General features: G+C 53.2%; 7 protein-coding genes and 1 non-coding gene across 8 annotated transcripts; 5 read left to right on the top strand and 3 right to left on the bottom strand.

Moving 5' to 3' along the window:
• Nucleotides 1-898: 898 nt before the first annotated feature.
• On the top strand, nucleotides 899-1,476 carry N0V96_002532 (uncharacterized protein; the record flags this gene model as incomplete). Its single annotated transcript, XM_065756548.1, has 2 exons — nucleotides 899-1,269; nucleotides 1,425-1,476. The coding sequence occupies 2 exons, from the start codon at nucleotides 899-901 to the stop codon at nucleotides 1,474-1,476; spliced, it is 423 nt and encodes a 140-aa protein (XP_065614917.1).
• A 9,083-nt stretch (nucleotides 1,477-10,559) lies between these two features.
• Nucleotides 10,560-12,010, top strand: N0V96_002531 (uncharacterized protein; the record flags this gene model as incomplete). The annotated part of the gene is made up of 4 exons (XM_053187430.1): nucleotides 10,560-10,935; nucleotides 10,991-11,071; nucleotides 11,259-11,306; nucleotides 11,361-12,010. The coding sequence occupies 4 exons, from the start codon at nucleotides 10,560-10,562 to the stop codon at nucleotides 12,008-12,010; spliced, it is 1,155 nt and encodes a 384-aa protein (XP_053054934.1).
• A 670-nt stretch (nucleotides 12,011-12,680) lies between these two features.
• Nucleotides 12,681-13,103, bottom strand: VMA21 (vacuolar ATPase assembly integral membrane protein vma21; the record flags this gene model as incomplete). Its single annotated transcript, XM_053187431.1, has 2 exons — nucleotides 12,681-12,814; nucleotides 12,899-13,103. 2 exons carry the CDS (start codon nucleotides 13,101-13,103, stop codon nucleotides 12,681-12,683), a joined length of 339 nt encoding a protein of 112 aa, XP_053054935.1.
• A 724-nt stretch (nucleotides 13,104-13,827) lies between these two features.
• On the top strand, nucleotides 13,828-16,935 carry FUN30 (DNA-dependent ATPase fun30; the record flags this gene model as incomplete). The annotated part of the gene is made up of 1 exon (XM_053187432.2): nucleotides 13,828-16,935. The coding sequence occupies one exon, from the start codon at nucleotides 13,828-13,830 to the stop codon at nucleotides 16,933-16,935; it is 3,108 nt and encodes a 1,035-aa protein (XP_053054936.2).
• Nucleotides 16,936-20,651: 3,716 nt separating this feature from the next.
• Nucleotides 20,652-21,017, bottom strand: N0V96_002528 (uncharacterized protein; the record flags this gene model as incomplete). The annotated part of the gene is made up of 3 exons (XM_065756547.1): nucleotides 20,652-20,778; nucleotides 20,839-20,870; nucleotides 20,925-21,017. The coding sequence occupies 3 exons, from the start codon at nucleotides 21,015-21,017 to the stop codon at nucleotides 20,652-20,654; spliced, it is 252 nt and encodes an 83-aa protein (XP_065614916.1).
• Nucleotides 21,018-21,634: 617 nt separating this feature from the next.
• N0V96_002527 (uncharacterized protein) lies at nucleotides 21,635-22,790 on the top strand (the record flags this gene model as incomplete). The annotated part of the gene is made up of 6 exons (XM_053187434.2): nucleotides 21,635-21,649; nucleotides 21,711-21,950; nucleotides 22,011-22,046; nucleotides 22,103-22,447; nucleotides 22,503-22,603; nucleotides 22,658-22,790. The coding sequence occupies 6 exons, from the start codon at nucleotides 21,635-21,637 to the stop codon at nucleotides 22,788-22,790; spliced, it is 870 nt and encodes a 289-aa protein (XP_053054938.2).
• Nucleotides 22,791-23,191: 401 nt separating this feature from the next.
• Nucleotides 23,192-23,278, bottom strand: N0V96_002526. The gene has a single exon. It is a non-coding gene; the product is annotated as a tRNA-Gly (tRNA).
• A 1,245-nt stretch (nucleotides 23,279-24,523) lies between these two features.
• On the top strand, nucleotides 24,524-26,854 carry N0V96_002525 (uncharacterized protein; the record flags this gene model as incomplete). Its single annotated transcript, XM_053187435.2, has 2 exons — nucleotides 24,524-25,317; nucleotides 25,390-26,854. 2 exons carry the CDS (start codon nucleotides 24,524-24,526, stop codon nucleotides 26,852-26,854), a joined length of 2,259 nt encoding a protein of 752 aa, XP_053054939.2.
• Nucleotides 26,855-27,081: the final 227 nt, after the last annotated feature.

Raw genomic sequence — 27,081 nt, 5'->3', positions numbered from 1 at the left:
AGTTTGCTCATTACGGGCCGCAATTTCCCTGGGGGGCCTTTTCCCCCATAGCCATGGACCTGCATGACTTTCTTCCAGATATCAAGACGTGCAAAAAGCCTGGAGTTACGCACCATTCTCTAGCCGTCCAGAACCGAAGTTCTGAAACTGTTCCCCGAAAGGCCGGTGGGAAGCCCTCACCCATCTCTCTTGTTGGAGTTCCCAAAGAGAACTCAGCCAGCAGAGATTTCGTCATTCAGCGAGGACGGGATGCCTCTTCAGCGATACCCGTTGGAAAGCGAAGGTTTTACTTTGCCAGATCTGAAAAAGGCTGTCGGGACATAAGTCCGATCTCCTCTCAAGTTGCAGACAAGACTGACTTACAAAGAGAGGCTCTGGGCACGTTATTAACAGGATACCGATGGCTCCAGGCGAAATCTCTTGAAACTGCAGAGGCCTGGTCGTATATCTGCAATGGTTGTTCGCGTCTGATGCTCAGCCTTTTATTTGGTCTTGTCACTGGAAACTTGGCCCAGCTGTGGGAAACAGGTCTTGCCCGTCGCCTTCACGACAAGTATCGAAGACAGCCCCGGCCTGCAACACATACCAACATAGCCGCGAAACCAGTGAAGAAAAGCCTTCAGAACACCGGAGTGGAAACAGAAACTCGCCACATCGTCGCAAAAGAGGCGCATGTCAGCATGAAACCAATGGCCAGGATCAGAGTGACGACGACGAATTCCCGGATGAGTCCAGAAGGAAGAAATCGCGACTTCAAGGTCCAGCAACCGACAAGAATGACAATGATCTCAGCTTAGCCTGTCCGTTTTACAAGGCAGACAAACGCACCCATAATCGGTGCTCTTTGTTACAGCTGAATAGGATCAGGGATGTGAAGCAGCATCTGTATCGGAAGCACATGCAGCCTCACTACTGCTCAAGGTGCGGTCGACAGTTCGAGACGCAAACTGAGGAAAGGTGTCACACAAGGCAACAGGACTGCAGCAAGCGAGCCAACCAACCGCCCGATGGAATCACCCACGACCAACAGAAGGAGCTCAAAGAAAGGGTAGACCGCAAGCTCGCCGTGAAGGAGCAGTGGTTCGCCGTCTGGGCCATCGTATTCCCCGATATGCCGCCACCAGAATCACCCTATGTTTACAGCCCTACCCGTGAGGTGGCAACGAATATGCGAAACTACTGGCAAGAAAGCGCGGCGGAGATGCTGGCTGACCATGCTGACCGCATGCTGGGTATTGACGGGGAACGGATCATTGGTGGTTTGAATACGTTTATGGAAACCTTCTTCGATCAATTCATCGAGGAGCATACCTCTGGTGCCGAGGGAGAGCAAGTTTCGGATTCATCCTCAGATGGTAGTCCAGGTAAACCGGCTCTAAAGAGATCTAGGCCTTGCTAGACAAGAAACTGACGCAATTCTACAGGAACAGCATTTTCCTCTGGGAGGGCGCCGGCTATACCATCGCCAAGCAGTAGCCAAAGGACCTTATTCGAATCCTTCCGCGACTTGCTTTCTGTCATGAGTGGTGCCGCCAGCGACAATGTCATGATAGACGACAGTTCGCTTATCGCCAACTATCCAATGGCCATGGGAGAAACCGACGGGCACTGGGAATTTCCGTCGAGTGATGATGCTTATAGTTGGGGTCAGCTCCCCGCGGCCGGTCCGTTCTTCCATGGTGATACTCTTACTTGAGAGACAGCTTTAGGTGTGTTTGTCGGAAGTGGCTCAGAAACCCTAGAGATGCCAGAACAACTAACTGCCGTCCTCAGCAGACAGTATCTCCAACTTCGGCAGTAATTCCATGGCAAAGCCATGTGGATGCGTAGCAGAGAGCCCAAGCCTCAGATGGGGTCAGTCGTGGAGTACAGGACATGATGACTTTGACCAAGAAGTGTCGCTATGTATTTTCCTCCTATTCTCAGAGCTTTGGTGGTTATTCTCCTATGATTTCTAGATTGTGTTGGCTCTTGTCTGTAACATAGAAAGTCCTCGGATGAAGTGGAATTGAACTGGGGTTTGGGAAGGAGTTGGACGATACATCCATCATACATCCATATAAGGTAGTCCAGCGATATAGTGATGGCCCTATGTCACAAACGGAATCAGGAAACGGAATCAGTATCATCAACTATGTCATATGACACACTTCGCCTTCAGGTTGTGCTAAACAACATGAACGAATGATGCTTTGCACTTTGGCACAAGTTCAGTTGCCGGTATGGTGTTATATAGTATGAAATTAGTCTAGGGTCGATCAAGAAAAGGTCTCCAAGACGTCAAGCTGCCTCCATCATATGCAACGCGTGTGTCCTTGTCTTAGCTTGATCGCGAGACAGGATTCTCTGCAAACTGCAACGGGCACAGTGAGTTACCAACAGGAATTGCCATGGAGAAGGGCACCCGAAGTTACTTGGCTGATCTACATCTCTTGGAATATTCGAATACAAGGCTCTTGAACACAGATAGACGGACAGACTGCGAGTACTTTAACTGAAATTGAACTGATTCGTTCGGGCGATTGTACTAGGAAATCAGGACTAGACAAGATAATTGAGCTTTTGTCCCAGAGGATTCCCTCACCTCGGTTTGGTATGGCTTTTTTTTTTTTGGAGTAGACGGCGAACCTAGTTGTTCACCACAGGCAGCAAATCGCATACAAGTCGGCAAGCCAGCTACTCAGTATTTGTTTGGGAAATCGGCAACTGCTCAACTAAAACTGAATTTGCTCTTACTCCCACTAGAGAGATGCCTCGGCTCCCATATCAGACATCATTATGAGACGTTCGCGAGAAAAAGAGGTCACGCAATGTACGTGACTCTCGGCAGAGAATACGGCCGGAGCAACAGACAGGAAATTAACTTCCATCAACCTTTTCCGCAGCATTCTGATCCGACGAGGGGCAGAAAACTTACACTAAAACGACCTCAGAGTTAGAATTGAAGTCATTTAGTCAGGTCAGGCACCTCCTTTTTCCCCGCTCCCCCTCGGGCTTCAAGTCAAGTCACACTATCAGACCAAAACTCAATTCACTCAACTAGACTTTTTGGGCAAGGACCCGAAAAAGTAAGGCGATTTGTAGAAAGGGGGAAAGGACCAAAAACCCTGAGATTGTGTCATTACAACCACAAAAAGGGCCAACCCCGGAAGGACCGATATCGTCTGAAGACTTCTCAAACATCAGAAGATGGAGAAAAAAGGGCTGATGTGTACGGACACACAACAATGGTATCGTGTAAAGTCAAAGAGCGAGAAAAGAGAAGAGACCGACCGCGACAGCCTCGCGATCTGAGAGCCAACGGTCTTGCTAGGATGACGGTCCCATGTTTTTTGAGCGGCGCCTCGACTGACAGAGCCCCGAGTTTCAGGAAGAAGTCAAGGAAGGAAAAGAGAAAAAAAAGTGAAAAGTATCCAAAAGATGGGATCAAAGAAAAAAAGACCCGTCGGGCTGAAGCAGCCCGCTCATCTGGGAAACGTCGGACGCCAAGGTTTTGGTTTCTGCTCTGTCCGTGGGAACCCCCGGTCTCTCTCTGCCCAGGCACTTTGTCCCCCCACCCCACTGGGGGGACGCAACCACTTCCAGTCTCTCTGTTGGGGCTCAACTACCGCCCTCCACTGGCCTGCGCCATCGAGGCATTGGATGATCGAGATCAGTCCCTTGTGCGTGCCATCCTGAGAAGGCGCGCGGGCATCAACAAGTAAGTTGGTTCGGGAAGTCTGGAAACTCAGCCACTTGATAGTCGTCGAGGTTACATTCGCGCGGTGATGACCATCGACGAGGGGTATCTAGATAAGTTGATAACTGGGTACGCTGAAAAGTATTCACAGGCAAGGCGAAAGGTTGGAGATTGGGCGAAACGCCAAGGGCAGGGCGACGATGGAGTCGAATCATGAAAAGGTGGGAGGAGATGGAGAGAGGACGAAACCCACCTAGCGGCGAGAGCTTGAGGAGGGATTTCCCGACCAACAATCGGGGCTTTCCAAATCCACGATAGGTGTGGTGTGCGAAACAGGCCGAGGAGGGTGCGTAGCCAGGGATATGGTGTGGAACGGAAGTAAACCCGTCCCGACTTTGTGTGGATAGCGTGCAGTAAAGACCACACTTGCGCCTCCAAGAACGACGGGATCTTGATAGAACCTGGCCGAGCCTGCATGCTGCGGCCAGTCAATTGGTCTCGCACATATGGTGGGAGGGGGCCGTTGCTCAAGCCCGCCCGGCTGCAGCATAGACGCAGTTGCTGGCATGTCCTGTAGTTCGATTGCGCGAGCTTGGAGAGGGTTACAAACTCTTACCGTACCAGCCGTCGGAAGCCCCGGCCGTATTAGGTCGGCGCGATGCCATTGGCCTTTGCCTTCTGGTCGATTTTCTGCTTTTCCTGATCTTTGGTTTGGGATGTCGGCATAAGCATGGGATTAAACGTAGATTCCGGTTTTCGAGGCCGCAACACCACTCAACATCCGTGAAGATGCAAGGTGACTAGGGTGAGATGAGCAGGGTGATAAATCCCCTCTTTGACGTGCCCGTTCCAAGCATTTTGATATCAGAGAATGCTTCGAGACAAAACTAGCAAGCGTCAATGGCTGGCTGGCAAGCGTTGTTCTATTTTAATTTCAGGTTTGACGGGGGAAACCTGGGTGTTCTGCGGTGAAAATTGGAAGGTTGCTGGCCGATCAGTAGAAACATGGAGAGAAATACTCAGGAGCTCGGGCCCCAAGACCCTTCCTTCCTTCGATGTACCTGTCACGGTCTGGTGGTGTATGTGTGTGTGAGTGTGTGTAAAAGGCGAAAGTGACTTATCGACTCCAAGTGCACGCTGGTACCGGTATTGCTAATCCAGCAAGCATGGGATTATCAGACACGATATTGAGAGACAGTGGCAACCCCGCGCCGGCTTGAAGGGATACAGAGTTGGTACAATATCGAAAGGACCCTGTCAGAACGCAGACTTTTGTCCAGACTCTTCGCACGACTTCGTGTTTCTTCACTGTCTCCTAGGCAGACAGGCGCAACATTTTTGATACGGGAAGGCCGGAGATATCAGAGAATATTGGAGATGGATAGAAAAATCCTGAAGCAATAGAAGAGTTCCCCAGAGACTTAGCCGTTGATTGTAAGACTCAGTGCAGGCGAATCAAACCCGAGTTACAGGCTGGTATGCGGTGCCGTGGAACGGGGCACGGATTGTAGAAGAGTGAGCGGCTAAGACTTCAAGGCCTTGTGGAGGCAACTTGGCTCCGTCGAGTACCCGTACTTCGTACACTCGTCCACGTATCTGTTGTGCGCGTACCGTAAGCCATCGATCCGCGTCATGTGTGCAGCTGTGATTGAGGCGCAGCTCGACTATGCAATATGGAATCCGCGGGAGTTGACGACTAGAGCTGAAGACTAACGCTTTATGCGGCGGTCTGGCAGCCAAGTTGATATTCCGGATTCTCGGTTGTAAGTGGACCTTGCAGGCTGGCAGTACTGCTACGGCCCAGCCTTCGTATGGCCGGCCGTTGAACACGAAGGCCACCGGCTTGCAGGGGTGGTCAACATCTCACCCCAAGGCCAGGCTGGGCAAAAGTTGACAACGTGGAGCACTGAAGAGGAAGAGGCGGTGGGACGGGCATGATCCTCGCTGCCCTTTGGCGTCCAATCCAAGTGATTGTGTGTCTCGGCCTTAGGGGTCCATTGTCGAGATGCTGTTCGGTCCTTATGGCATCTGAGGATCGATGATCAGATGAAAGATGCTGTCTGACTGTGTTTGAGGCGCTGTGCCAGAATTTCCATGAGTCGCAACGCAGTCCCGCTCCCGCGAGACAGACAAACCACATGAGTTACTGACCGAGGGAATTGTCGTTCGGGATCAGAAAGGGCAATCATGATTGACTACATGCTTGAATGATGCAGAGGCGGTCAAGTTTCAGACTGAACCACTGTTGCGCTTCCCCAACGCACGCCTCCCATGCGGCCGCATATCGCTCAGCAACAACGCTGGCCAGTGGGAAGGAGGGCCGAGTATAGTGGACAGCGAAGGTGGGAGTTTGTAGTAGCATCAATTTAAAGCCAGAGAAACGAAGCGGCGGAATGGGAATGACGAAAGCCCGTCGTGCCCGTCTGGTAGCGACCTCGCTGATTTGCATGTACGAAGTCCCAAGCAGGCGCGTACAGTAGGTACAGATACCGTCTACCATGATAGGTAGGTAGTCGAGAGTGTGCGGTTGTCTTCAATAGTGACTGCAGAGTAATGGCTTGCCGGGTGTCGATCCTGGTTGGGCTCAGTGGCAGTGGTGGCTGATCGGGTCTTGTCGTCCGTCTACAAGCCTGCAGGACTAAGGCTAAGGTTTTCTTGGATGGAACCTCGTAACTGTGCTGGGGTTGGACGGGATGGACGGGTGGGATGGTTGATGAGGGGCGAAACGCGTAATGGCGCGGGCTTGAGGAATTCTCCTCCACCTGAGCACCCCTCTTATTGTCAATGGTTGAGAGTCCGTTGATTGACCGGTGCATGTCTTGCGTCTGATTCTGAAAGGTACACGCACGCGGTTTGGAGTCTCAGGGCAACACACGTCAAGCTTGAGTTCCAGGCCAGGAACGTGCTTGGGGAGGTTGTGGCAGGTTGTGGGAGGTGGGCGGGGACGGCAAAGGTGGAAAAGATGGGTGGAGGTCGACGAGAGGCAGGCAATAATGGTTGGAACTTGAGATGGAATGCAAGGCCAGGCCTTTGATTTCCTCTGCGTCGATTCGCGGCCAGTTGCAGTTCCAACTTGTGCCAGGCAGGCTGCCGTGTTGCGTTTCCAGAAAGACCGGCACGGCGGGGGAGGGACCTTTTCGAATGTTGTTGACAACGTTGGCGCATTGCATCCGAGCAGTACTCGATACCGGCCATCTTTCTAGGTATTATCCGTATCTTCTGACTCCATAGATCCTGGCCCCATGTCAACTAAAAAGCAGATCAGAAAGGTTTGATCTCGCTGCCCGCGGTCACCTGTCATTCAATGGAAAGCCCGGCATTTGGGAACAGGGTGCGGCCGAGGCAAGCAGGGCTGTTACGGAGCAGTTTAGCTGTTCGAAGTAGAGCTTGTATCCCATGCTTGGAGAGAACATCGCGGAGGGAGTGTCGTACGTTGTGTGGTTGTGTTAGTTGCTAGGTAGGCCGCATCCCTTGATGGGCATTCCCTGTGTGCCTACGTACGGTACTAAAGGTACATGGCTACTTTCGTTAGGTATTCTCATGAGGCCACGCCATAAACGGACCTTGGGAAAGAAGGGTCCCCGAAGTCAAAAAATTCCTCACTCTTTCCTTCCCTTGCCGTGTAGTAAGTGCGGGACCCATCGGCGCCGACCTTCTCTAAAGCTTCGTACGACTATGAAGTACCTCACCTAGTAGCTACGGATACCTGATGGCAAGAAGGTACGGGTATCCGTGAGGGAAGGACCATCAGGTACGATAGGTACCACCGGAGCTTCTTATTATTACCTTATTGTTGCCATGCCATGTCGTGACAGGCCAGACCAGGACAGGCCACACCTTTACGTTTTAGTCGTCGAGATCATCATCGACTTGTCACTGCACACCACCTTGTTCAGCTGGCCTTCCCTCCAGTCACACACACGCGCACTCACACACTCTGTCGCCGGCCTTTCCTTCGTTGGCCCGTCTGAGTTGGAGGCTCGTATAGATATCTAAGGCCTCCCGCCACACTTTGGCGTTGAAATTCTGGCCATTCTTATGTTTTCGGCCTTGTTGCACCACCAAGAGGTCTCGCCCAATTCACTCACGTCCACACTCGACGACGTATTAATCCACCCCGTTGCCTCAACACGTGCAGGGTTACAGTGAATCCCCTTTTTTACACTCGCGGCCTAGACCACGCACACTGGCATCTCACCATACCTTATCATTTGACACCTCGACCTTTTATCGCTAATCATTCATTGAGTCGACCTGCCTTTGGACGCTATCGACGCCCTTCCAATTTCCGGAGCACCATCTATAATAAGGCAATTTGATAAAACCTCACTATTCGGAGAGATCCGACAAGCGACCCGTCCACGTCCGGGATAATCAAAGTAGCAAGGGGCCATTGAAGGGAAACCAGGTACGCACAGAGACAGGAATTTCTTTTGGGCCCCCGTGGGCCGTCCATCATCTGCAAGCAGCGGTCGGCTGCGGCGCCAGGACGTGCCACGATGCGTGGCGCTGCGACGTGGGATGAAGAAGACATTGACCCCATCGACCATATTGATGCAATACAGATTGGCTGACATTGGAACACAGCGAGCAGAAACGCATACCCGAGAACGTAAAACCCACGACACGCAGCGAAGATCAAAATTCGTGTTTTTTGACCGGACAAACTGGTCTTAGAAGCACTCCCAATCGAAAAGTTTCTCGATCCAATTCATTCCATTCCAGAACGCATTAGGCCAAGGGCTGGAAGGGAAGGGCCGAGAAAGACAAGAAAAAAAAAAGAAGCAAATTAAAGGAAAGGGGAAAAGGACACAGCTGTGTTCCGCCATACCGTACCTTGAGCTACCACGCGAAGGCGCTTTGAAACACGCGAGGATTACCGCCGCTTGACGTCAGCCACAGCCAGATAGTCTCCAGACAGACAAACCGACGACGACAGGGGCGAAATTGGCCATTCGGAAACGACAGCATTTCGCATTGCTCTGCACCGCCATTAGCATTGCCCATCCAGTTCCACCACGCACATCAAGCGAACGATCGACGGCCTCCACGTCCTAGCCCGTCCGGGCCCACCACCAACCGCCTGCAAACGCGCCAACTACGTCGCATTCGATCATCGATCAACAGGCAATATCAAACATAATACCCAGTTTACTCGTTTTTCGTTACGAAACGTCCGAAGCAGGCTGCAGAACGTCAGATTCAGAAGCAGCTACTTGGTTGACCTTGAAGGACCCTCCCGTCCAAAAGTAAAGTCGGGTACCGGTAACAGGATACATATCGGTACGTACTTTTGTCTGTAAAAACCTTCTTACCTAAGGCTCAGGGCGATGGAAACCCTGCCAGTTCACCCAACACCCTGCTGCAACTGCCGGTGATACTGAGAAAGAAGGAAAGAGCGACAGAACTAACATGCAAAAAGGCAAGAACCGCAGCCGACCAAGCAACACCAGAAAATCCTTATATCGGAACATACGTCAATTCTCCAACCTGGGCAGAAAATTTTGGCAGCAACAAACAGAAGAAAAATTAGTTGGCGGAAAAAGACACCTAACGGCAAAATCACATCACCAAGACACTCATTAACAAGCAGGAGGCGCTTGCTGTCTGGGCAGACCCGGTTTACGACACCAGGACAGCACTTGCTTGCCCCGGCGTCCCTGAGCGCCCCAGCCCCCCAGTCACCACTTTTTCCCCTACGTCGCCGGACCTGACTCCAGCGTCCGACCACCCCATCGAAAAAAGACGTGGCGCTTAACCCATTGCGGCCACCCTCCTTCCCTGTAACGCCTCCAATTCAAATCGCCCTAGCGCATTTTCAGCAAACATCCTGGCGTCGCTCGCCCGAAGTTGCCCCCCGAAATCCCATCAGAATCCATCCGAGAGTTGAGACTTGAGAGAGAGCGCGAGAGTCAGACTCAGACTCCCTCCCGTCTTTTCTCTCTTGCTTCTGTTGCAGCTAGGTACATCAAGCTTGCAGCAATATCTCAGTGCATACTCCGTACCGAGGATCGAAACATCGGCCCAGGAAAAAAGACAAGGTACGTACCGAATTGTCCGTGAGCACCTTCCATCGCACCAACACCTGCACCTGCACCTGCAACTGCTCCCGTTCCCGTACCCTCAGCTGGGGTTTGTCGTTGTCATTGGTGTTTTTTTTTTTCGCCGTCCCATTGGATAGCTGTTGTCGTCGGGTTGCCTGGCCGTTCCTTCCAGCTCGGCACCACAACCACACCGCAGCCCACCTGGGCAGCTTCATCGGCTGGGAGTTGTTGCCGTTGCCGTTCGTACCAAGTCAAGTGCCTTCCAGGTTGTCGACTCAACCTCCCCCCAGCCACATTCGAGACACCCGGTTCCCTGCTTTTCTGCCTCCTTGCGACAGCATCTGAGAAAGAAAGAAAAAACATCTCCTAAGCACACAAGCACCTCAATTTGCTCTCGACCTGCTTGTTCTCCGTCCCCGAAGATTTGCTTCTCATCCAAAAACGCATCGTCAACAAGTGGAACACTGGAAACAGCCCGGTCCACGGGTACACCATTCTCTGCTAGTTTCTGCATCCACTTTCAATCCCAGCAGTCGGCAGAAACACCACACAGGCATACGGCACTCCCCAAACCCCCTTCCCTTCCACCATTCTGCCCCTTCTAACGCTCCACTGCGCTCCATCATCTCACGCTCACCCCTGGAAAACGCAACCTTGGCCGCCTCGCTAGCGACCTCTGGGAACCGCCCGCCCACTCTTCCCCTTGCTGACCCGCGATAAGGCACGCAATAGCTCCATCCATCGACCTTGCTCGCCGAGACCAGGTCCGCGCCCACTGAACCCGCCTGCTTGCGAGACAGATCAATTAAAAGTAGCACCCTCCCCAGTCGCCCGTCATGGCTGAACACCATCCACTTCCCGCGCTGCCTCCCCAGCACCAGCAACCGAATCACCACTATCACCAACAAGCTCCCGACTCATACGACAACGAACAGTCCCAGTTTCCGCCTTATCAGCAGCAGTACGACCAGCCACAGCCTGTTCAACCGCCTCCCAACGCCCAGGCGCAGTCCCAATCCCACGCCCAGAATCAACCTCCTCATAGACGCTCCAAGTCCCGACCGAGAACCTTCAGTTTCCAGTCCAACAAATCCCACAAGAGCTCTGGCAGTCACCCCAAGATCGACCTCCACGAGACACCCGAAGAGAAGGAAGCAAAGAGATTACACAGCAAAGCTGATCCTACCGTCGCCATGAGTGAGGCCGAACCTTGTATGTCACCACTTTTCTGCCATGTCTGCTGTAAGATATCTAACAGCTTCCAAAGCCGCCGTTCAGGCAATGACCAAGACTTCCTTGGCTCCTTTGCGCGCCATTCAACACAAGGACACCACCGGTGCCCCAATCGGTATGCTCCAGCTCTGAATTCTCAAATCTTGCCAGTTTATTCTGACCATGCTCCTCAGCCGAACCCGACCGATCTAATCCCACACGTAGTCGTTGGGAACGACCCCTTGATACCATTCGCAGTTTCGAGGCCGCCATCGATGGAGGCTACCGTGACCGGGACCGGCGACAGTCTTACATTCGCTCAGATACAGAGTCGGTCCAAACATGGAACAGACGTAGCAGCTACTATGCCAGTAAGTTCATCTGCTCACAGACTGATAGCAGAGCGTGGCTAATCCAATGCATAGCCAGTGGAGGACGCCATCCCCATGACAGTTACTACAACGGTCGCCCGGGCTCGTTCCGTCCCGAAAGCGGCCAGATCGAGATGGGATCCAATCGGCAAAGTCACTACGATCAATACCAGAATGGCGGGGGACATTACAATGGCGGCAACAACATTCCCTACCGACAGAGAGTTCCCAGGACGCAAACCGATCCTCACATGAATGGCTACGCACGCGGCGATCAGAACATTTATCCTCTTCCTAACAAGGACCGCTCATACGAGACTGTTACATCAGCCGCCGCAAGTGGAAGCTCCGGAGAGCACGCAGGCTACCATACCGACCCCACTAGTAGCGACAACAGCTCCATTGAGCGTGGTGGCCCGGCCCGTAGGCCTGAACCCGCCAACGATTACGGCATCGGTTTCAGCCAGGACCAAGGGCATCAGGCGTCTGCTCTCAAGTTCGACAATGGTGCGCCAAATGGAAAAGGACATGCCTATCAAGCTGTGAACAACGGAGCTCAGGTACCTCAGCAACAGAGCGCGAACGTCCTTCGGAGACCAGTTGGCGCCTCCCCACCACAACAGCAGCAACAGGCGCAGCCTAGACCTGCTGAGCCGGCCAAGAGAAAGAGCTGGTTTTCTAAGCGCTTCAGCAAATCATCTTGAACAACACAAAGCATGAGATATGAGCTGGTTTTCGTTTTAACGTTGTCGATACCCCCCCCATTTTCTTAGATTCTGGATGTGTTATGGTATTCTCGGGCAGAGACCGGCTTATATCTGATATGTAGCTGGCCTGGAGTTGCCGGAGTACCCCTCTCCTCTGACGAGACGGTCGTTCCTACTTTGAGGTGGGCCATTAACTTGAGAGTATAGCCGGGAGGTATGGCTATCTATTTTCTGAATGAAAAAAAGAACCTCCCCATCGAAATACACACTGTTGGATCGAGGTATATGCACAGGATCCAGCTAACGATTGCGAGGGCAAAGCTGGCAGCCATAGAGGTTTAATGGTGACTTGACAATGGCCAGCCACGAGAGAAATTTTGTTTCATTCACAATTCTCGGCGATGACTTGGCGGTTCAGGCGTTGGATAATTTAATAGGGCTTATTATAATTCTGACGTGGCTTTCAAACAAGTAAGGTCTTAGAAGAAGACCAAGTCAACGGGACATCATCTCCTGAATAGAGATCAACTTGCCATGAACAGCGTAAAAACATCTAGTGAGAGGGGTTTGACACGACTGTCATTCCTACGGAAACTGTGAAATGCATTCCAGTCTGCCATCCCAGGCACCAAGGTGTCGATTGACTGCCCATCGCCCATGTCAACTCTCAACGGTCTTTCTTTCCTTGCTTCTTCGCTTCCAGCTGGTCGCTCTGATCCTCCTTCATGGCAACGATAACATAACTGATCAATACCACGTTGGCCATTACAGCAGCAAGAGCGCCGGCGAATGTTGAATTGCCTGGCTATCGGATTAATCGGGTGCGTCCAGTTGTGGTTGGCAGTGTAATGAGACAGGGCGGAAACACGAGTGCAGCTTACTTACCCTTGAAAAGGAAGTCGACCGTGGCAAAGTAGGTGCCGATGGGCAACACAATCATGGCCAACGTGAATCCAAGAAGCTTCAAAATGACATCCATTGGCACAGCAGGAGCGATGTTGGACTTGTCGCCAGCAGCGGGACTAGCACCAACCACATCATCCTTCTCGAGGATGGTCTTCTCCGAGGCCACGATGCGTCGGGTCGCCATGATGTGTATCTTGAGTAAGATGTAAGCGTTTGGTCTCGTACAGCTTGTGCTAAGAGGCAGAAAACTTACAAGGTGTCAAGGTTCGGTGTTGAGATAAGCTCACAGTCAATGAGAACGTTGCGGAAGACACGGAGTTGATGGACGTCGGTTGGGGCTTATGAGTTTGATGGTCACGCTCACTGAGCCTTACTGCCGAGCTATCCTCAAAAACGAGAGGTGAAGTCAAAAGACAGCGCTTACAGTTCGAAGCGACGATTGCTCGCACGGTGTTTTAATTGATGACGCCAACCACGTGCGGACGCGCTATGGGGATTCGTCTAAGCGCGTTTCTTTGGATTCCCGTGTCAACGGACATGGGGGGGGCGCTGCGATCTGCCCCAGAAAATTCCCACTCCAGTGCCGCCGTCGGTTCAAAATCGATCTCGTCCTCTCCTGCCAGTCTGCTCAGGAGCGCCCACATCTTGGAAGGCGGCACGGATACCTGCAATTGCCCAATCTGTTGCTCTTTCCCTTTGCGATTTCTCCTGATATAGTGTTAATTATCCCGCACAGCCTTTCGACAATCGGCATCTTCACAGTAGCAAAGTCCTCGAGTCTTTCTCTCCTTTGAGCAAACTTCTCCCCGCCTTTGTATTTTGACCATTGTCCGCCTTCTCACCTCCGCTTGTCAATTTCTCAATCTCCGCCTCACTTCCAACAAGCAACAAACACATCTATACAAGCCATGGTGATCAACTATACTCTCAGCTCCTCACCGCCACCGGTGGGTAGCTCGGCAATGGGTACGTCACCGATTAGAGGCATTCGTCGCGGTAACGATGCCGACGAGCTCGCCGACGAGACGATCCCCGAGTCCCCTTACCAGACACAAGCGACGCAGATTGTCAACCGAACGTCACTCGCGTCCCAGGCTAAGACGCAACCCGATCATTCCTCCTCTCCCTCTTCGCGTTCAGTCATTGAGGTTCCCGCATCTTCGCCGTTCCAGAACAAATCCAGCTACTTCTCACGCCTTGTGCCCCCTGGGTCAAGATTCCAGCCGCCCCCCAAGTCACAAGCGCCTTCCAACCCGCGGAAGAGGCCCTCGGCAGAGCCTGTGCTTATACAAGGCTCCTCAGATGACGAAGATGACCGAACTTCCCGTGGCAATATCAGCCAGACATCTTTCAAGAAGCACGTCGCGAATTTCGAGTACGTTTCGGTGGATAAGCTGCAAAAGAAGATTGAGGAGGTTTCCGAGGCGCTCAACGGCACGATACCGGTTCAATACTATAAGGAAGCTTTGACCGCATGCCACAATAACGTTGAGGACGCGATCAACTACTTGTTAGATGGTCGGCATTTGAAGCCCAAAGTCAACAGCTTTGTGAGCTCTACGAAGCCAAGCATCACCATTGGCGACGAAAGAACGAAGAACATGGACCGCAAATCAGGCAGGCCCGGCTCACCCAGCAAGCCAAAATTACTTGGGCGACATGCCCCGACTCTACCTACACCTTCTCGAAGCACCACCCCCTCACCACCAAAGCCCAAGCGCAGGCGCTTGATGCAAGGCCGTCGCCCCGGTAGATCTCCACCTGCGTCCCAGCAGCCTCATGAAGACGAGCCGTCTCTAGACGAGCTTGCCGCCGATAAGGTGGACGAGCCTATCATCATTCCTGATGACAATGAAGACGAGGACTTTGATAACGAGGATGAATTGAACGAGGCGGTCAAGGACAGTCTGCAGGACAAGGCTCTCCAAGCCATCAACACCAGCTCGATCGCGGATTTGTCGGCCATGACGAACATCAAGATGGACGAGCTAAAGATCATTGAGACCAAGAGGCCTTTCGATACCATTAGCGAGGTACAAGCTGTTTCGGTGGCCAAGAAGGCAAACGCTCGCAGCAGGAGGCCCAAGGTTCCAATTGGAGAGACCCTGGTCGACGCAATCATGGAGTTCACTCGTAGCGTTAATGCCATTGACGAAGTGGTAGCCGAATGCGAGAAGAAGGCCAACGAGGTTAAGCAGGAGATCAGCCGGTGGGACCTCGATGTCAAGGGTCAGAAACGGAGCACACAGAGCTCTTCCACTAACAGCGATCTCCCCCTGACGCCGACAAGCTTCCACGCTCAAAAGCTCTCGGAGCCGCCAATCCCTTGCCAGCCAAAGTTCATGGATGGGCATTGCACTATGCGTCCCTTCCAGCTGTTCGGCCTCAACTGGATGTCCCTCCTGTACAACAGTGGCTACGGATGCATTCTAGCCGATGAGATGGGTCTAGGCAAAACGTGCCAGGTCATTTCTCTCATCTGTCATCTTGTCGAAAACTACGAGAAAACCGGAAAGGGCGAGAGGCCGTGGCCCAATCTTGTGGTTGTACCACCGTCGACATTCTCGAACTGGATGGGAGAGTTCCAGCGCTTTGCTCCCGACCTCTCGATTCTTGCGTATCAAGGTCCGCAAGCCGAACGTAGAGAGATAGCATACGAGATGCTCGAGAATCCGGCGGATTACCATGTCGTTTTGACAACCTACACCCAAGTCGGCTCCGAAGAGGACCTGGAAGCTCTCCGAGAGTTGCAGCCCGCCGCAGCCATCTTTGACGAGGGACACAAGATGAAGAACCCCAAGACCAAGATTTACAAGGACTTGATCAGGATCAAGGCCGGCTGGAGAATGCTCCTTACCGGAACGCCTGTTCAGAATAACTTGATGGAAATGCTGGCGTTGTTGAACTTCATCGATCCACTCCAGTTCAACGGCCGGATGGACCAGCTTCAGTACATGTTCAGCCAAAAGGTCACCATTCGCGATGTCAACAATGGTGCTTTCCTCTACGGCGAACGTGTTAGCCGAGCCAGAACAATTCTAGAGCCGTTCATCTTGCAACGTCGCAAGCAGCAGGTGCTCTCTGACATGCCGGCCAAGATTTGCAATGTCGCATACTGTGATTTGGCACCAGGAGTGCAAAAGGAACTGTACGAGGACTATGAACGACTTTTCAAGGCTGGGCCGGTCAAGAAGACAACAACCGGGCGCCAGAGCGACCAAAACAACAGCTGGATGCAGCTTCGGAAGGCGGCCCTTCACCCGCAACTATTCCGCCGTTACTTCGACAACAAGAAGGTTGAGAAGATGGCGAAGATTCTGATGCAAGAGGTTCCACAATCCGAGCTGCAACAACCGCGGATTGACCATCTCATTGGGGAGCTGCAAAATTCTTCTGACTTCGAGCTGCATCTTTGGTGCCGCGATTACGCTTGTATCAGGCATCTTGACGTCCCCGAGGGTTCTTGGATGGATAGCGGCAAGGTCGTCAAGCTACTAGAACTCATCCACCAGTACCGCGACAACGGCGACCGCGTCCTCGTGTTCAGCAAATTTGCAAAGGTCATTGAGATCCTAAGGGAGGTCCTCCACACCGATAACATCAGGCACTGCGTCTTGTATGGCCAGACCAATGTCGCCGAGCGCCAGGACCTGATCGACGAATTCAACAACGATACGGATATCACAGCCTTTTTGCTGACGACAGGCGCTGGCGGTACTGGCATCAACCTAACCTCTGCCAACAAGATTATCATCTTTGACCAGTCCGACAACCCGCAGGACGACATTCAGGCCGAGAACCGAGCTCACCGCCTCGGCCAGACACGGGATGTGGAGGTGATTCGCCTGCTGACATCGCACACCATCGAGGAGCTCATCTACAAGGCCTGCCAGAAGAAGATTGAGCTCGCCGAGAAGGTCACTGGTGCGGTGGAGGATTTGGACGACAAGAATGCCGAGGAGAACTTGGAGAAGGAGGTTCGAAAGATGATGGCGGACCAACTGACGCCTTCATGATTCGATGTCCTTTTTGCTGTCACAAAAAGATCATTGCGATTCATTTGACACACTTCCGCATTCATTCCGATTGACCGCCTTTGCGGCCCACATCACATCCGTCGAGCGCTGTCTAGAGTTGTACGACACGATACCACAATATTGAGAGCGAGAAGGGGATTCACAGACATTTGTATTAATCATGGCAAGAGAGACATGAGGCACCACTCAGAGTGCCAGGTTTATATTTCAGAGATGACCAGCGAGGAGGGACTCAATACGAGAAGGGGATGGAGGGGAGGCCTTCAGGGGAGGCAGGAACAGAGCGTGGGTAGTAGTACTCCAGAGCTTTGGGATAATGGTCCGGACAAAGGATAGAAAAGATAGACTTATTCGGTCTAGACGATAGACGAGGATCGAGACCTATTAGGGCAACCTCGGCTGAATGAACTACACGAATTGCATCAAGTTTCTCCCTGGCCCCCTCTGTGACGCAGTCTCTTTAACCTGCACCTCGAATTGCTTAATAAGGCGGCTTACCAGCCAGTCGACATAATTCAGGGTGAAAGCATTATCAAGACATTACCTAGGTAGTGAGGTAGACAATTAGGATTGGTACCCCTAGAGGTGGCGACACAGAATCTAAAACTACTGAACAAAGCCAAGCCCTCTTCACGATCTTCGCAACCAGTAAGAATATCCCATGATTCCACGTCACTGTGCTGCTGCTCTCGCTTCCCTGGCAGCTTTAGATTGTCGAATCTGTGCCTTGAGTTTCCTCGAGTCGGCTCTCCTGTTCCTCGCACGCTCCTTGGCTGGATCCGGTTGATCCTCTTCGCCCAGCGTTTCAAAAGCCTTCAAGTCTGCCAAAAATCGCCGAATACGCACACCCGTCTTTTGTCGGATCCATGCGTCGACCTCTTCATCACAAGCAGCCGATATGGCGATGTGGAGGCCTCGCAAAACATCTCTGTCTTCGATGTCTCTATCGTCCTGCTCCTTGGGGTCCGAGTTATCACTACCTTGCAGTGTTTTCCGTCCCTGTTCCGGTTGTTCACCTGATGGTAAGGGAGCTTCCCTCATCAATGGACTCTGGAAGTGGCTTGTCATGTTCGACTTCTGAAGTCATGCTGGGAATAGCTTGTGCATCTGTCTCCAAATTTTGGCCTCTGAGGGCCCCATTCCCGGATTGCCTGGCTTCTTGCATCTCCATTTCCCGTGAAGCCGCTTCCATGGCTACTTCAAGTGATGAGGATGAGCTCAAGGTCAGTTTCCATGTGGATGGTAGAGCAGGATTAGGTGTAATGGATCCGCCACTCGTCTGAGCTGACCGTTCTCTTTTTTCCACTCCTGTGAGCTTTGCGGGTCCCGGCAGGCTTCTGAACATCCTCCCGGACTGGAAAATTGGCGGATGCTTAAAATCCGTTTGTGTCGGCTCATTCAGAAGGGCGGCCTTTTCCTTGGCCTTGCGTTCAGGCTGCCTGATCGAAACTCTGAGAGGCTTGTCCACGACACCAGCTAGCCTTTCCGATTTTGTGGGTATTTGGGCGTTGTATGACTCCTGAGCCTGCATTTGGGCACTGTTCTCGTCTGACTCTGATAGTACGGTAGCTTTCACTGGTCTTTTGGATACGAGAGGAAGCACTTTGCCTCCTGGTGGAGAGTTTTCCTGATCTAAGAACACGTCTTGCTGAGATTCCTTACGTATCCCCTTTGGGACTGAAGATTCGACCTTTGGCGCCTTTGACTGTTTCCTCGAAGGGTCGGTACGAGCTTGGGCCCTTGGAGGTATGGGCGGCTTGTCATTCTCCAAGTCATGGGGCACCGCTTTCCTCGGAGACTTGCTTTTTGGACTTGGTGCTTCCGTCTCGTTCCGAGGAGGCGGGCCCTCCCGGGGTGGCCGATAGGTTGATGGACGCTGTGCCGCGTTGCCATGCCATGTTTTGGCTCGAACGTCTCGAGAGGCTTTCTCACCTTTGGAAGGATTAGTAACGGATTGGCCGACAATTTAGAACTAGACTTACGCCAGCCCTGCAATGCCTCTGTCTTCTGGGGGTAAATTGGTTCCCACTTTGCCAATATCTTGTTTGGCGTATCAATCGTTGTCGGCGTAGGAGCGGGAGGTGTTCGGCCCACTTGTACGTCGATCGATTGATCTCTCGTGTTTTGAAAGCAAGGCAAGTTACAACATCTCGAAGTAGAACTTTCCTTCTTGGCTGGAACTTCATCAATGAAGGCGAGCTCCCAGGCGTCTGGTTGTGCAAAGGCAACTTGCGTGCCCGAAGTCGATGAATCGGATGAGCTTGTTGAAGCACTCCTCAAGCCATTAAGCTGAAGGTGGCCTGGTTCGGCTTGTTTTCTGGTTTCCTTAGGGCGAGTTGAGATCGGCTCTGCTTTGACGTCTGGTGGATTCTTCGTCTTCATGTCCTTTTTGGCAGACGGTTTGGGCGGCGACTTCTGACGCTGTTGTTCAGAAGTCACTGCTAGACCAACAGCTTGGAACTGTTCCTCATACGGAAGAAGAGCTGTAACTGTGTGAAGCGATACAACCGATTCTGGTGTCGGGGTAGAGACCGGTAGCTTCCCCGCAGCTTTCCTGCGTTCGGCATATATCTCTAGTTGCCGTGCAAAGCGGTTCACTTCTCGGCGCCGGCTGGAGGTTCTTGATGGAGGTTGGGGTGCTCGTAGAGACTGGTTTGATGATCTATTTGATGGCGAAGCAACAAGGGATACCCGACTCTGCTGCGAAAGACTCCGGCGAACAGCTTCCTACAGCTGTGGATCAGCAACTCCGAATCTTCTCTCGTGGGACGCCACCGATTCGCGGTGCTGAAAGGTGTGACCGGGGTCCGCCATGGCCGACAGAGGGTGACCTCGGATTTTGGATGGACTGTTGACATAGTTGGGGGATTTTGGCTGACTTGGGGATCCCGAAGGACCTGCGACTGGCCTTCTACGGACGGGACGTGACTTTGATGCCCGGTTCGGAACAGCACGTTGGTAGCGGAAAGAAGGGCCTTGTGGTCTCGGAGATCTAGGACCGGCTCGAACCGAAGGGTCCATTGCGATATACCACGCAGGTGGCGTCCTTTGTATTGAGGGTCTGTTGCGCCTTCGAGAGGCCGGTGTCAAGGACTGAAGAGCGTCCGAGGCCACAATGCTCCGCAGTCTTTCTAGTTCTCGCTCTTGGGAGACGATGATTGGGACAAGTTGACTCGCTCTTCTGGCAGATACCACTTTCGTACGAGAGCTGGCAGCTTTACCGGATGGGAGTCCGGCTCTGCTGGCGCGCTTTGTATGAACAATTATGCGTTGCTGACGACGAAGACTTTCGACAGACCGGCTTATGGGCTTGCGGAAGACGTCTTCTGCTGCCTTGTGTGCTTCTGTCGGCTCAGATTTAAGAATGGGCGGCGGTGGTGAACAAGGTGAAATACAATTGCAGTCTCGGAAGACTCTATCGCAATCAAGCATCGTCCATGCTCGCTGCACTGGAATAGTAGAGATGGATCCAAAGAAGAATTTGCGTTGGTATCATGTGGTCTAGGTAACAAAAACGTAGCATAGGAGAGACATGTGGTGATACAGAAGGGAGGCAGTCGGTCCTGTTCCTTGTGTGTGGCCCTTGTGTGTGGCCCTTGCGTGTGGCCCGAGACTTCTGAAGACGACATTCCTGCCTAATATTACCAGGGCTTTGTCAAGAAGTTCGATTTCTTGGCATGAGGATGGCGGTTCCTTCACCGGCTAATGTCCTTGATGCTCGGTGAGGAGTACGTCTCGAGCTGGCGGCGGCCCTTCCGCAATAAGTGCTCTACAACGGAAAAGTCGCGCTTGTCGACAGTAATATACCTTTCAAACTCGGTCCTAATGTAATGGTCAGTATGGCGCTCGTAGGCGTATAAGAAAGTTGATGCACAATCTTGCCTTGCGAAAGATTGAAAGTGAGGCCGTGCAGTCTACAGCGATCTTAGCATCTCACATGCAAGTCATAGAAGTTGGATGAATGTTACCTCTGGCTTCTTCCGAATTTCCCGAATACATTGTCGATAGAGTGCCAAAACCTCCCTTTGAAGACCAGAAAGACCGCGCTTCGCTACTGCCATCTCGGATGTCAAATCGGCGGTACTGAGGAAGGAATGCTTTTTTGATGGCTCATGAGAGGATCGTAGTGGGAAAGTTCGATTCTCAAATCATTGATGTCAACCACAAGAAAGAGAGCTCCATCGTTGTAGCTCGGGCCAATGAGGAAAGGCGGAAGTCGGAGCTGGAGGCTGAATGAATGACTCAGCAATGAAGTATTGACATTAACATGCTGGAAGAAGCTCCTCGGAATTGTGGAGTCGCATCCGGAAGAGGTGCACACAGCTGCACGCATGGTGCTGCACAGCTGCCGGGAGCTCGTGGCTTAATGATGCCGATGCATTAGCCGGCGCCCCAGAGTGCTACGCAATTCAGTTCGCTCTGGCACATCTGACGCCGAACAGCGAGCCGGGGTTTAGCTCTGGAATCCGTGCTCTATGGGGGGAAGTGTGGGGTCGACGGATGGTAATCGGAGGCTTCACGTTCGTGGGGTCCAGTCGCTACAGCGTCCCGTCTTCGGCTCGTCTCCCGATATTCGTCACATTCCATCATCTGCAACATATTTTCATCTACTGTACCGTATCTTGCTTTGTTTCTTCTTACGCCCTTATCCCAAATTTGCAGTTGATTAGTCGTAGATATGGTCTCATTTTCCGTGAGTCAATCGCTGGGCCAGTCGTGACTGATAGCAACCGATATACTGACTCTCACACCAGAGACTCGTTCGCTTCCTTGCCCGGGATGGCAAGACGTACTACGGAGATGCAATTCTCCCAAGCGGCGTCACTGACATCGCCAAGGCGAGGCAAGCCAGGATCGTGACGGGCGACATCTTTGGAAGGCACGACGTCACAGAAAACGTCGCCGACATCAGGCTCCTGCTGTCTCCTCTGGCGCCCGAGCACGTCAAGACTGTACGATGCCTCGGCCTCAACTATGCCAACCACGCTAAGGAGGTGAGATGAGAGTCAAAGAACCCTGGATGGCTTTGCAAAAACAGCTAATAGTCTGCTTAGTCAAACATGGCAATTCCCAAGTTTCCTGTTCTCTTCGTAAGTTGTCGCCGTTTGATAAGAAAAGAAGAAAATGGTAGACTGATTTCTCCCAGTACAAGCCCGTGACCTCTCTGGCCGGACCGACTGACCCGGTCCCTGTCCACCCAATCGCTCAGACCGGCAGCACGCTGGACTACGAGTGCGAACTGGTCATTGTCATTGGCAAGACCGCCGCGGACGTCTCCGAGGACGACGCCCTCAACTACGTCCTCGGCTACGCCGTGGGCAACGATGTGTCACACCGCGAGTGGCAAATTCAGCGTGGCGGCGGCCAGTGGTCTCTCGGCAAAGGCTTTGACGGCTGGGCGCCGTTCGGGCCTGGCATTGTGACCAGCAAGGTCGTCAAGGATCCTCAGAACCTCAAGATCTTCACCAAGGTCAACGGGGAGACCGTTCAGGTGGGTGCTAGACTGCATCAACGAAGTATGGGTTGAAAACTGACGAATGGGCCAGAACAACAACACCAAGGACATGATCTTTGGCATTAAGAAGACAATCTCCTTCTTGAGCCAGGGCACTACCCTGCTGCCAGGAGACGTCATCTTCACCGGAACGTAAGTAGATCAACGAAGAGCCCTGGCTGAAGCTATGACTGACGGTATATGTAGTCCCGAGGGCGTTGGCATGGGTCGCAAGCCTCAATTGTGGCTCAAGGACGGAGACGTTGTTGAAGTTGGCCTTGAGAATGTGGGCTCTTGCATCAACAAGATCGAGTTCAGCAAGGTCAAGTCAAAGATTTAGGCATGGGGCTGAAAGTGACGGGGTGGTGCATTGTATCAATTGCTAAGATAGTGATTATTTGTTAACTGGAATCTATTGTATGTGATGGAGTTTAGACAAACTTGGCTGAGGCTGTGAGATGGCGCTCGCCGAATTTGCGGTCGAAGCAACACGTGCTTGCGTATCAAACCATGAAGGAATTGTAGATGCCTGATGCCGAGTTGCTTGAATGGTGGCAGGCTTCCTTTATAATGGGCTATGCAAATCGCGGCGACTCTTCCCACCATGTGAAGTAAACACAACATGGAATTTGGCGCTGCTCACAAGGTGTTGAAAAGATCTTTCATGGGCAATCAGCGGAACGAAAGTACTTCACACTTAGACGATACAAAAATAAAAAAGGTTAGAGTTGGTTACTTTCATGCATCCGCCGATAATCGAAATCGGGTCCCTTGCTAACCGCGAACAGTCATGGAAGGCAAGGATGATAACCACTACACTACAGATGCTGATGAAATTTGTTACGGGGTTTGGTGCCTATGGATCGCAAGCTCAAGCCTCAGCAGGAGGGGGCGCGTCCTCTGGCCCGTGCTTGCGCATCAACCTCCAGGTAGGCACGTAGCGTGGTAGGTAGACGTTCCTAATCCTCACTCTTTCCTCTCTGTCCAGCTCCAGATGAAAATCAGAAAGCATGGTAGGAAGAGGAAGTCACGTCTTTAAACTTTCATCTGGAGCTATTTTGGACCTCTTTGTTTTTCTCTATGCTTTGCCAGGCTGACACCATTCCAGCTCCCGGCCAAGGATGCCAATCTATGCCGTAATCGGCGGAAACACGGCCTGCAAGGCATAGCAGCGCAAGTACAACATGATCCCACGACCTATGGATTATCACCAACTGGAACATTGCCATAAGCCAAATGATTCGGAGCCAATTTTCAGATGGCTAAGCGTTGCGTGACATACTACCTTACCTATGGCACCAAGCAACCCCTTCGGTGACCGACTGCGGCAATTATTATAGACTGACCTCCAGCCTCCAGGGCGAGCTGCACTGCCCGCGCGCTAAGTAGCCGAGGGTGCCCAGCTCCGCCCCCCAACGCAGCCCAGTCGCCAGTTCGGCCTTCCTCGCGATGTTTATCTTCAAGACACGAATCTCACCAACCAGGTCTCGGCTCGCGACATCGTGTTCAACGAGTCTGCCTTGATCTAATCAGCTCCCGGTTGGCGGGCTATCAACCCCTTTCTCCGCGGCCATATTCACAAAAACGCTAGAGCCGATCTTGGCCGCCGCCAATACCATGTAACTTCATGTGGTGTTCTCCATACCACCTCCCACGCCTCTTTCGGCAGTCTAGCAGTGCAGCTGGGGCAGATTCAGCCCTGTGGTCTGTGAGCTGTCATCAGAGTGCCTCGTCGTTGTTCCCAAAAAATGGGGATTTCTTCAAGATAAGTTGTCATCGTGAGGCTCGGGGGAGCCGCCAACCGAACCTTGGCTTCCTTCGTGCTCCGCTTTCCGCTCACGCCATGTAGAGAATCTCTTACGCTTCGTCGGTGTGATTGATCAGATTCTCCATATCCACATCTTCCACACGGGTTCTGGTATGAGGCAGACGTCTACCTAGATAGACACTTTCCCCGCTCTTGATGGCCTGGCCCGGCGTGGCGTTCAGTTATTTGTACCCTTCTCTCCGTTCGATGTCGGCGAAGAGCCGTAATCTAAATCCTACCCAAGACAGCAACTTAAATCCAAGTACATGACTACAACTACGTCAACCGTCGTTGAGATGGAAACCGCGACGAACGTGCCCGCCCGCCTGGAAGACTACGTGGGCTTCTACGGCGACCCATTTGTGACCCTGCGAGACTTTGACGACGATGAGGTGAAGCCTACCCTGGCCATCACCAGCAAAGAAACAACAACTCATAATCCCGCCGATGAAAATGATGCAACCGAGGCAAATCCAATACAAGAGGACGAGAATGAAGATGAGGCCCGGTGGACTGAATACAACCCGCCGGCGTCCCTCAGAACAGCGCCAAACCTCACTAACACGGTAGCCCTCGAGATCCTCCAAGTATCCATCGAGAACCTCCAGGCGAGAGCCGCCGAGGAGAACCATCGGCGGCAGCTAGAGGAGGAGGAAAGGCAGCGGGAAGCCGAAGCAGCCAACGCGAACGACGAGGGAGACGGCACGGTAAAGGAGCCGTATCTTCCCATCATCATCACTAGTCCTGACGGAGAACCCGGTCCGTCGTCGGCGGTCGAGACGGGAGAAGATGATGTCGAGGATCTCAAGCTGTTCCCAGAGATGACGGGAGCGGGCGACGGCAGCACTTTGTCTCAGGGGCTCATCGTCCTTCCATTCCAGCCCAAGAAAAGAAGCCGCTTCGCCCTGACGAGAATCTTGCAAAAGATTAGTGAAAAGGATACTGCGAAGACATTCCATTTCGGCGGCAACTCGAGCAAGACGAGCCTGGAGGCAGCAGCAGCGCCTGATGAACCCGGTGTTACAGTCACGGAGAAGCTAAAGAAAGCTCCCGTTACTGTGTAAGTCACAACCCCCTTTCCCCCTTTTCCAACGCTGAACCCATTCTCGATGGCTAACATCATACCCACCAGTGAATGCGTCTCATGCCTCGACGACTTCAGCCCCAAGAAAGTCATCAAAGTCACATGCCACAGCTACTGCCCCGACTGCTTCGAGCGCCTCATCTCCACCGCCGTCCAAAACGAACACCACTGGCCCCCCAAATGCTGCCTCAACCCGATCCCAACCCGCCTCTTCCTCCGCAAGATCTCCCCCGAACTAGCAAAGACCTGCAAAGACCGCGCCGTCGAGTGGGCCATCCCCGTCGCCGACCGCATCTACTGCGCCGAACCGGCCTGCGGCCTCTGGGTACGCCCGGAACACGTTGACCCCGCCTCCCGCCGGGCCCGGTGCCGCGTCGGACACATCAGCTGCAGCATGTGCCGGGGACCCCACCACGCCGATGACGCAGACTGTCCGCTCGACCGGGACCTCGCGCTGACCAACGCCCTCGCCGAGGAGGAAGGGTGGCAGCACTGCGGCCGGTGCCAGGCGCTTGTCGAGCACCGCGAGGCGTGCCAGCATATGACGTGCCGGTGCGGGTACCAGTTCTGCTACGTCTGCGGCCTGCGGTGGCGGACGTGCGCGTGCACCATGCATCAGCTCGAACTCATCAAGAACGGGGCGGCGGCGCGGCGGCGGGAGAGGTTGCAGCGCGAGGCCGAGGCCGAGGAGGAGCTCCGCGACGCGCTGCGGCAGATTGAGGAATTTGAGCGCGAGGAGGCGCTGAAAGCCGAGCTGTTGCGTCTCGAGATGGAGAGGCTGGAGGAAGAGGCGCGGATTGCGTGGGAGGAGGAGCGGGCTCGGCTCGAGAGTCTAAGGCGGTACGAGGTCGAGGTGAGGTTCCAGGAGCTGCGGGAGCTGCTGGACCAGATCCACGACCTGCAGGAGTTTTTGGTGCGATACCAGCACGACAAGGAAAAGGAGCTCGCGGCCAACGAAGAAGCGACGTCGACGGTGGAGCTAGAGTCGAAGCAGGAGGCCGAGCAGCGAGCTCTCGTCGAGACGGCCGCGGACAAGCTGGCCGCCAAAGTGAAGAGCCTGACGGCGGAGTACGGGGCCCGCGTGCTGGCGGAGCAGAGGACGGAGGAGGCGTACCTCCGTCAGCTGGAGAGCTTCTTCGCGGACCGGCCGTCGAGCGAGGCACGGATCGAGGCGCTGATGCGGGAGTTCCGCGGGACGATGGATAATGGGTGGCGGGCGTGGGAGCGGTGGCGGGACGAGGAGGTGGCGCGGTACAAGCTCAAAGTCGAGGAGGAGCGGACGATCCGGGAGGAAATCATGTACAGCGTGCGGAAGCGACACGAGGAGAGGCTCGAGAGGGCGCGGGCGGAGCTCGAGAGGAGGCAGGCTGCCGAGATTAAGTGGGTGACGTTGGTTGTTGCCGAGAGGACGCGGATGCTGGGTGTAATGGAAAGGGCGGAGCTGGAGGAGGGGATGGAGATGAATGAGGCTTTGGTGGGGGTGAGGGATGATGATGAGGCTGGGTCTAGTTGACGTTGGGAAGGCGGCCTGGTCTATTTGATCTTGGCCGTCACTCTGATGATGTTCAAGACTCGGCTTGAAAGCTGAAAGGTACACGCAGGTGTCATAGCTGAGCACATGAGTAGGCAATTTGTAGCGACTAATGTAGGAAAACACCTTGCTGGGAGGTTTAGTAGTCCACAAATCATACTTGGGATGTTTATTCGTGCATAGTAATTCATCCAACACTGAATCACCAT

Source organism: Colletotrichum fioriniae (genome assembly GCF_027942845.1).
Source record: "Colletotrichum fioriniae strain IMI 355084 chromosome Unknown scaffold_2, whole genome shotgun sequence".
In the NCBI taxonomy this organism is placed as follows: Eukaryota; Fungi; Ascomycota; class Sordariomycetes; order Glomerellales; family Glomerellaceae; genus Colletotrichum; species Colletotrichum fioriniae.
The sequence above is the reverse complement of the archived record's forward strand: the minus strand, read 5'-3'. Positions and strand labels throughout refer to the sequence as shown.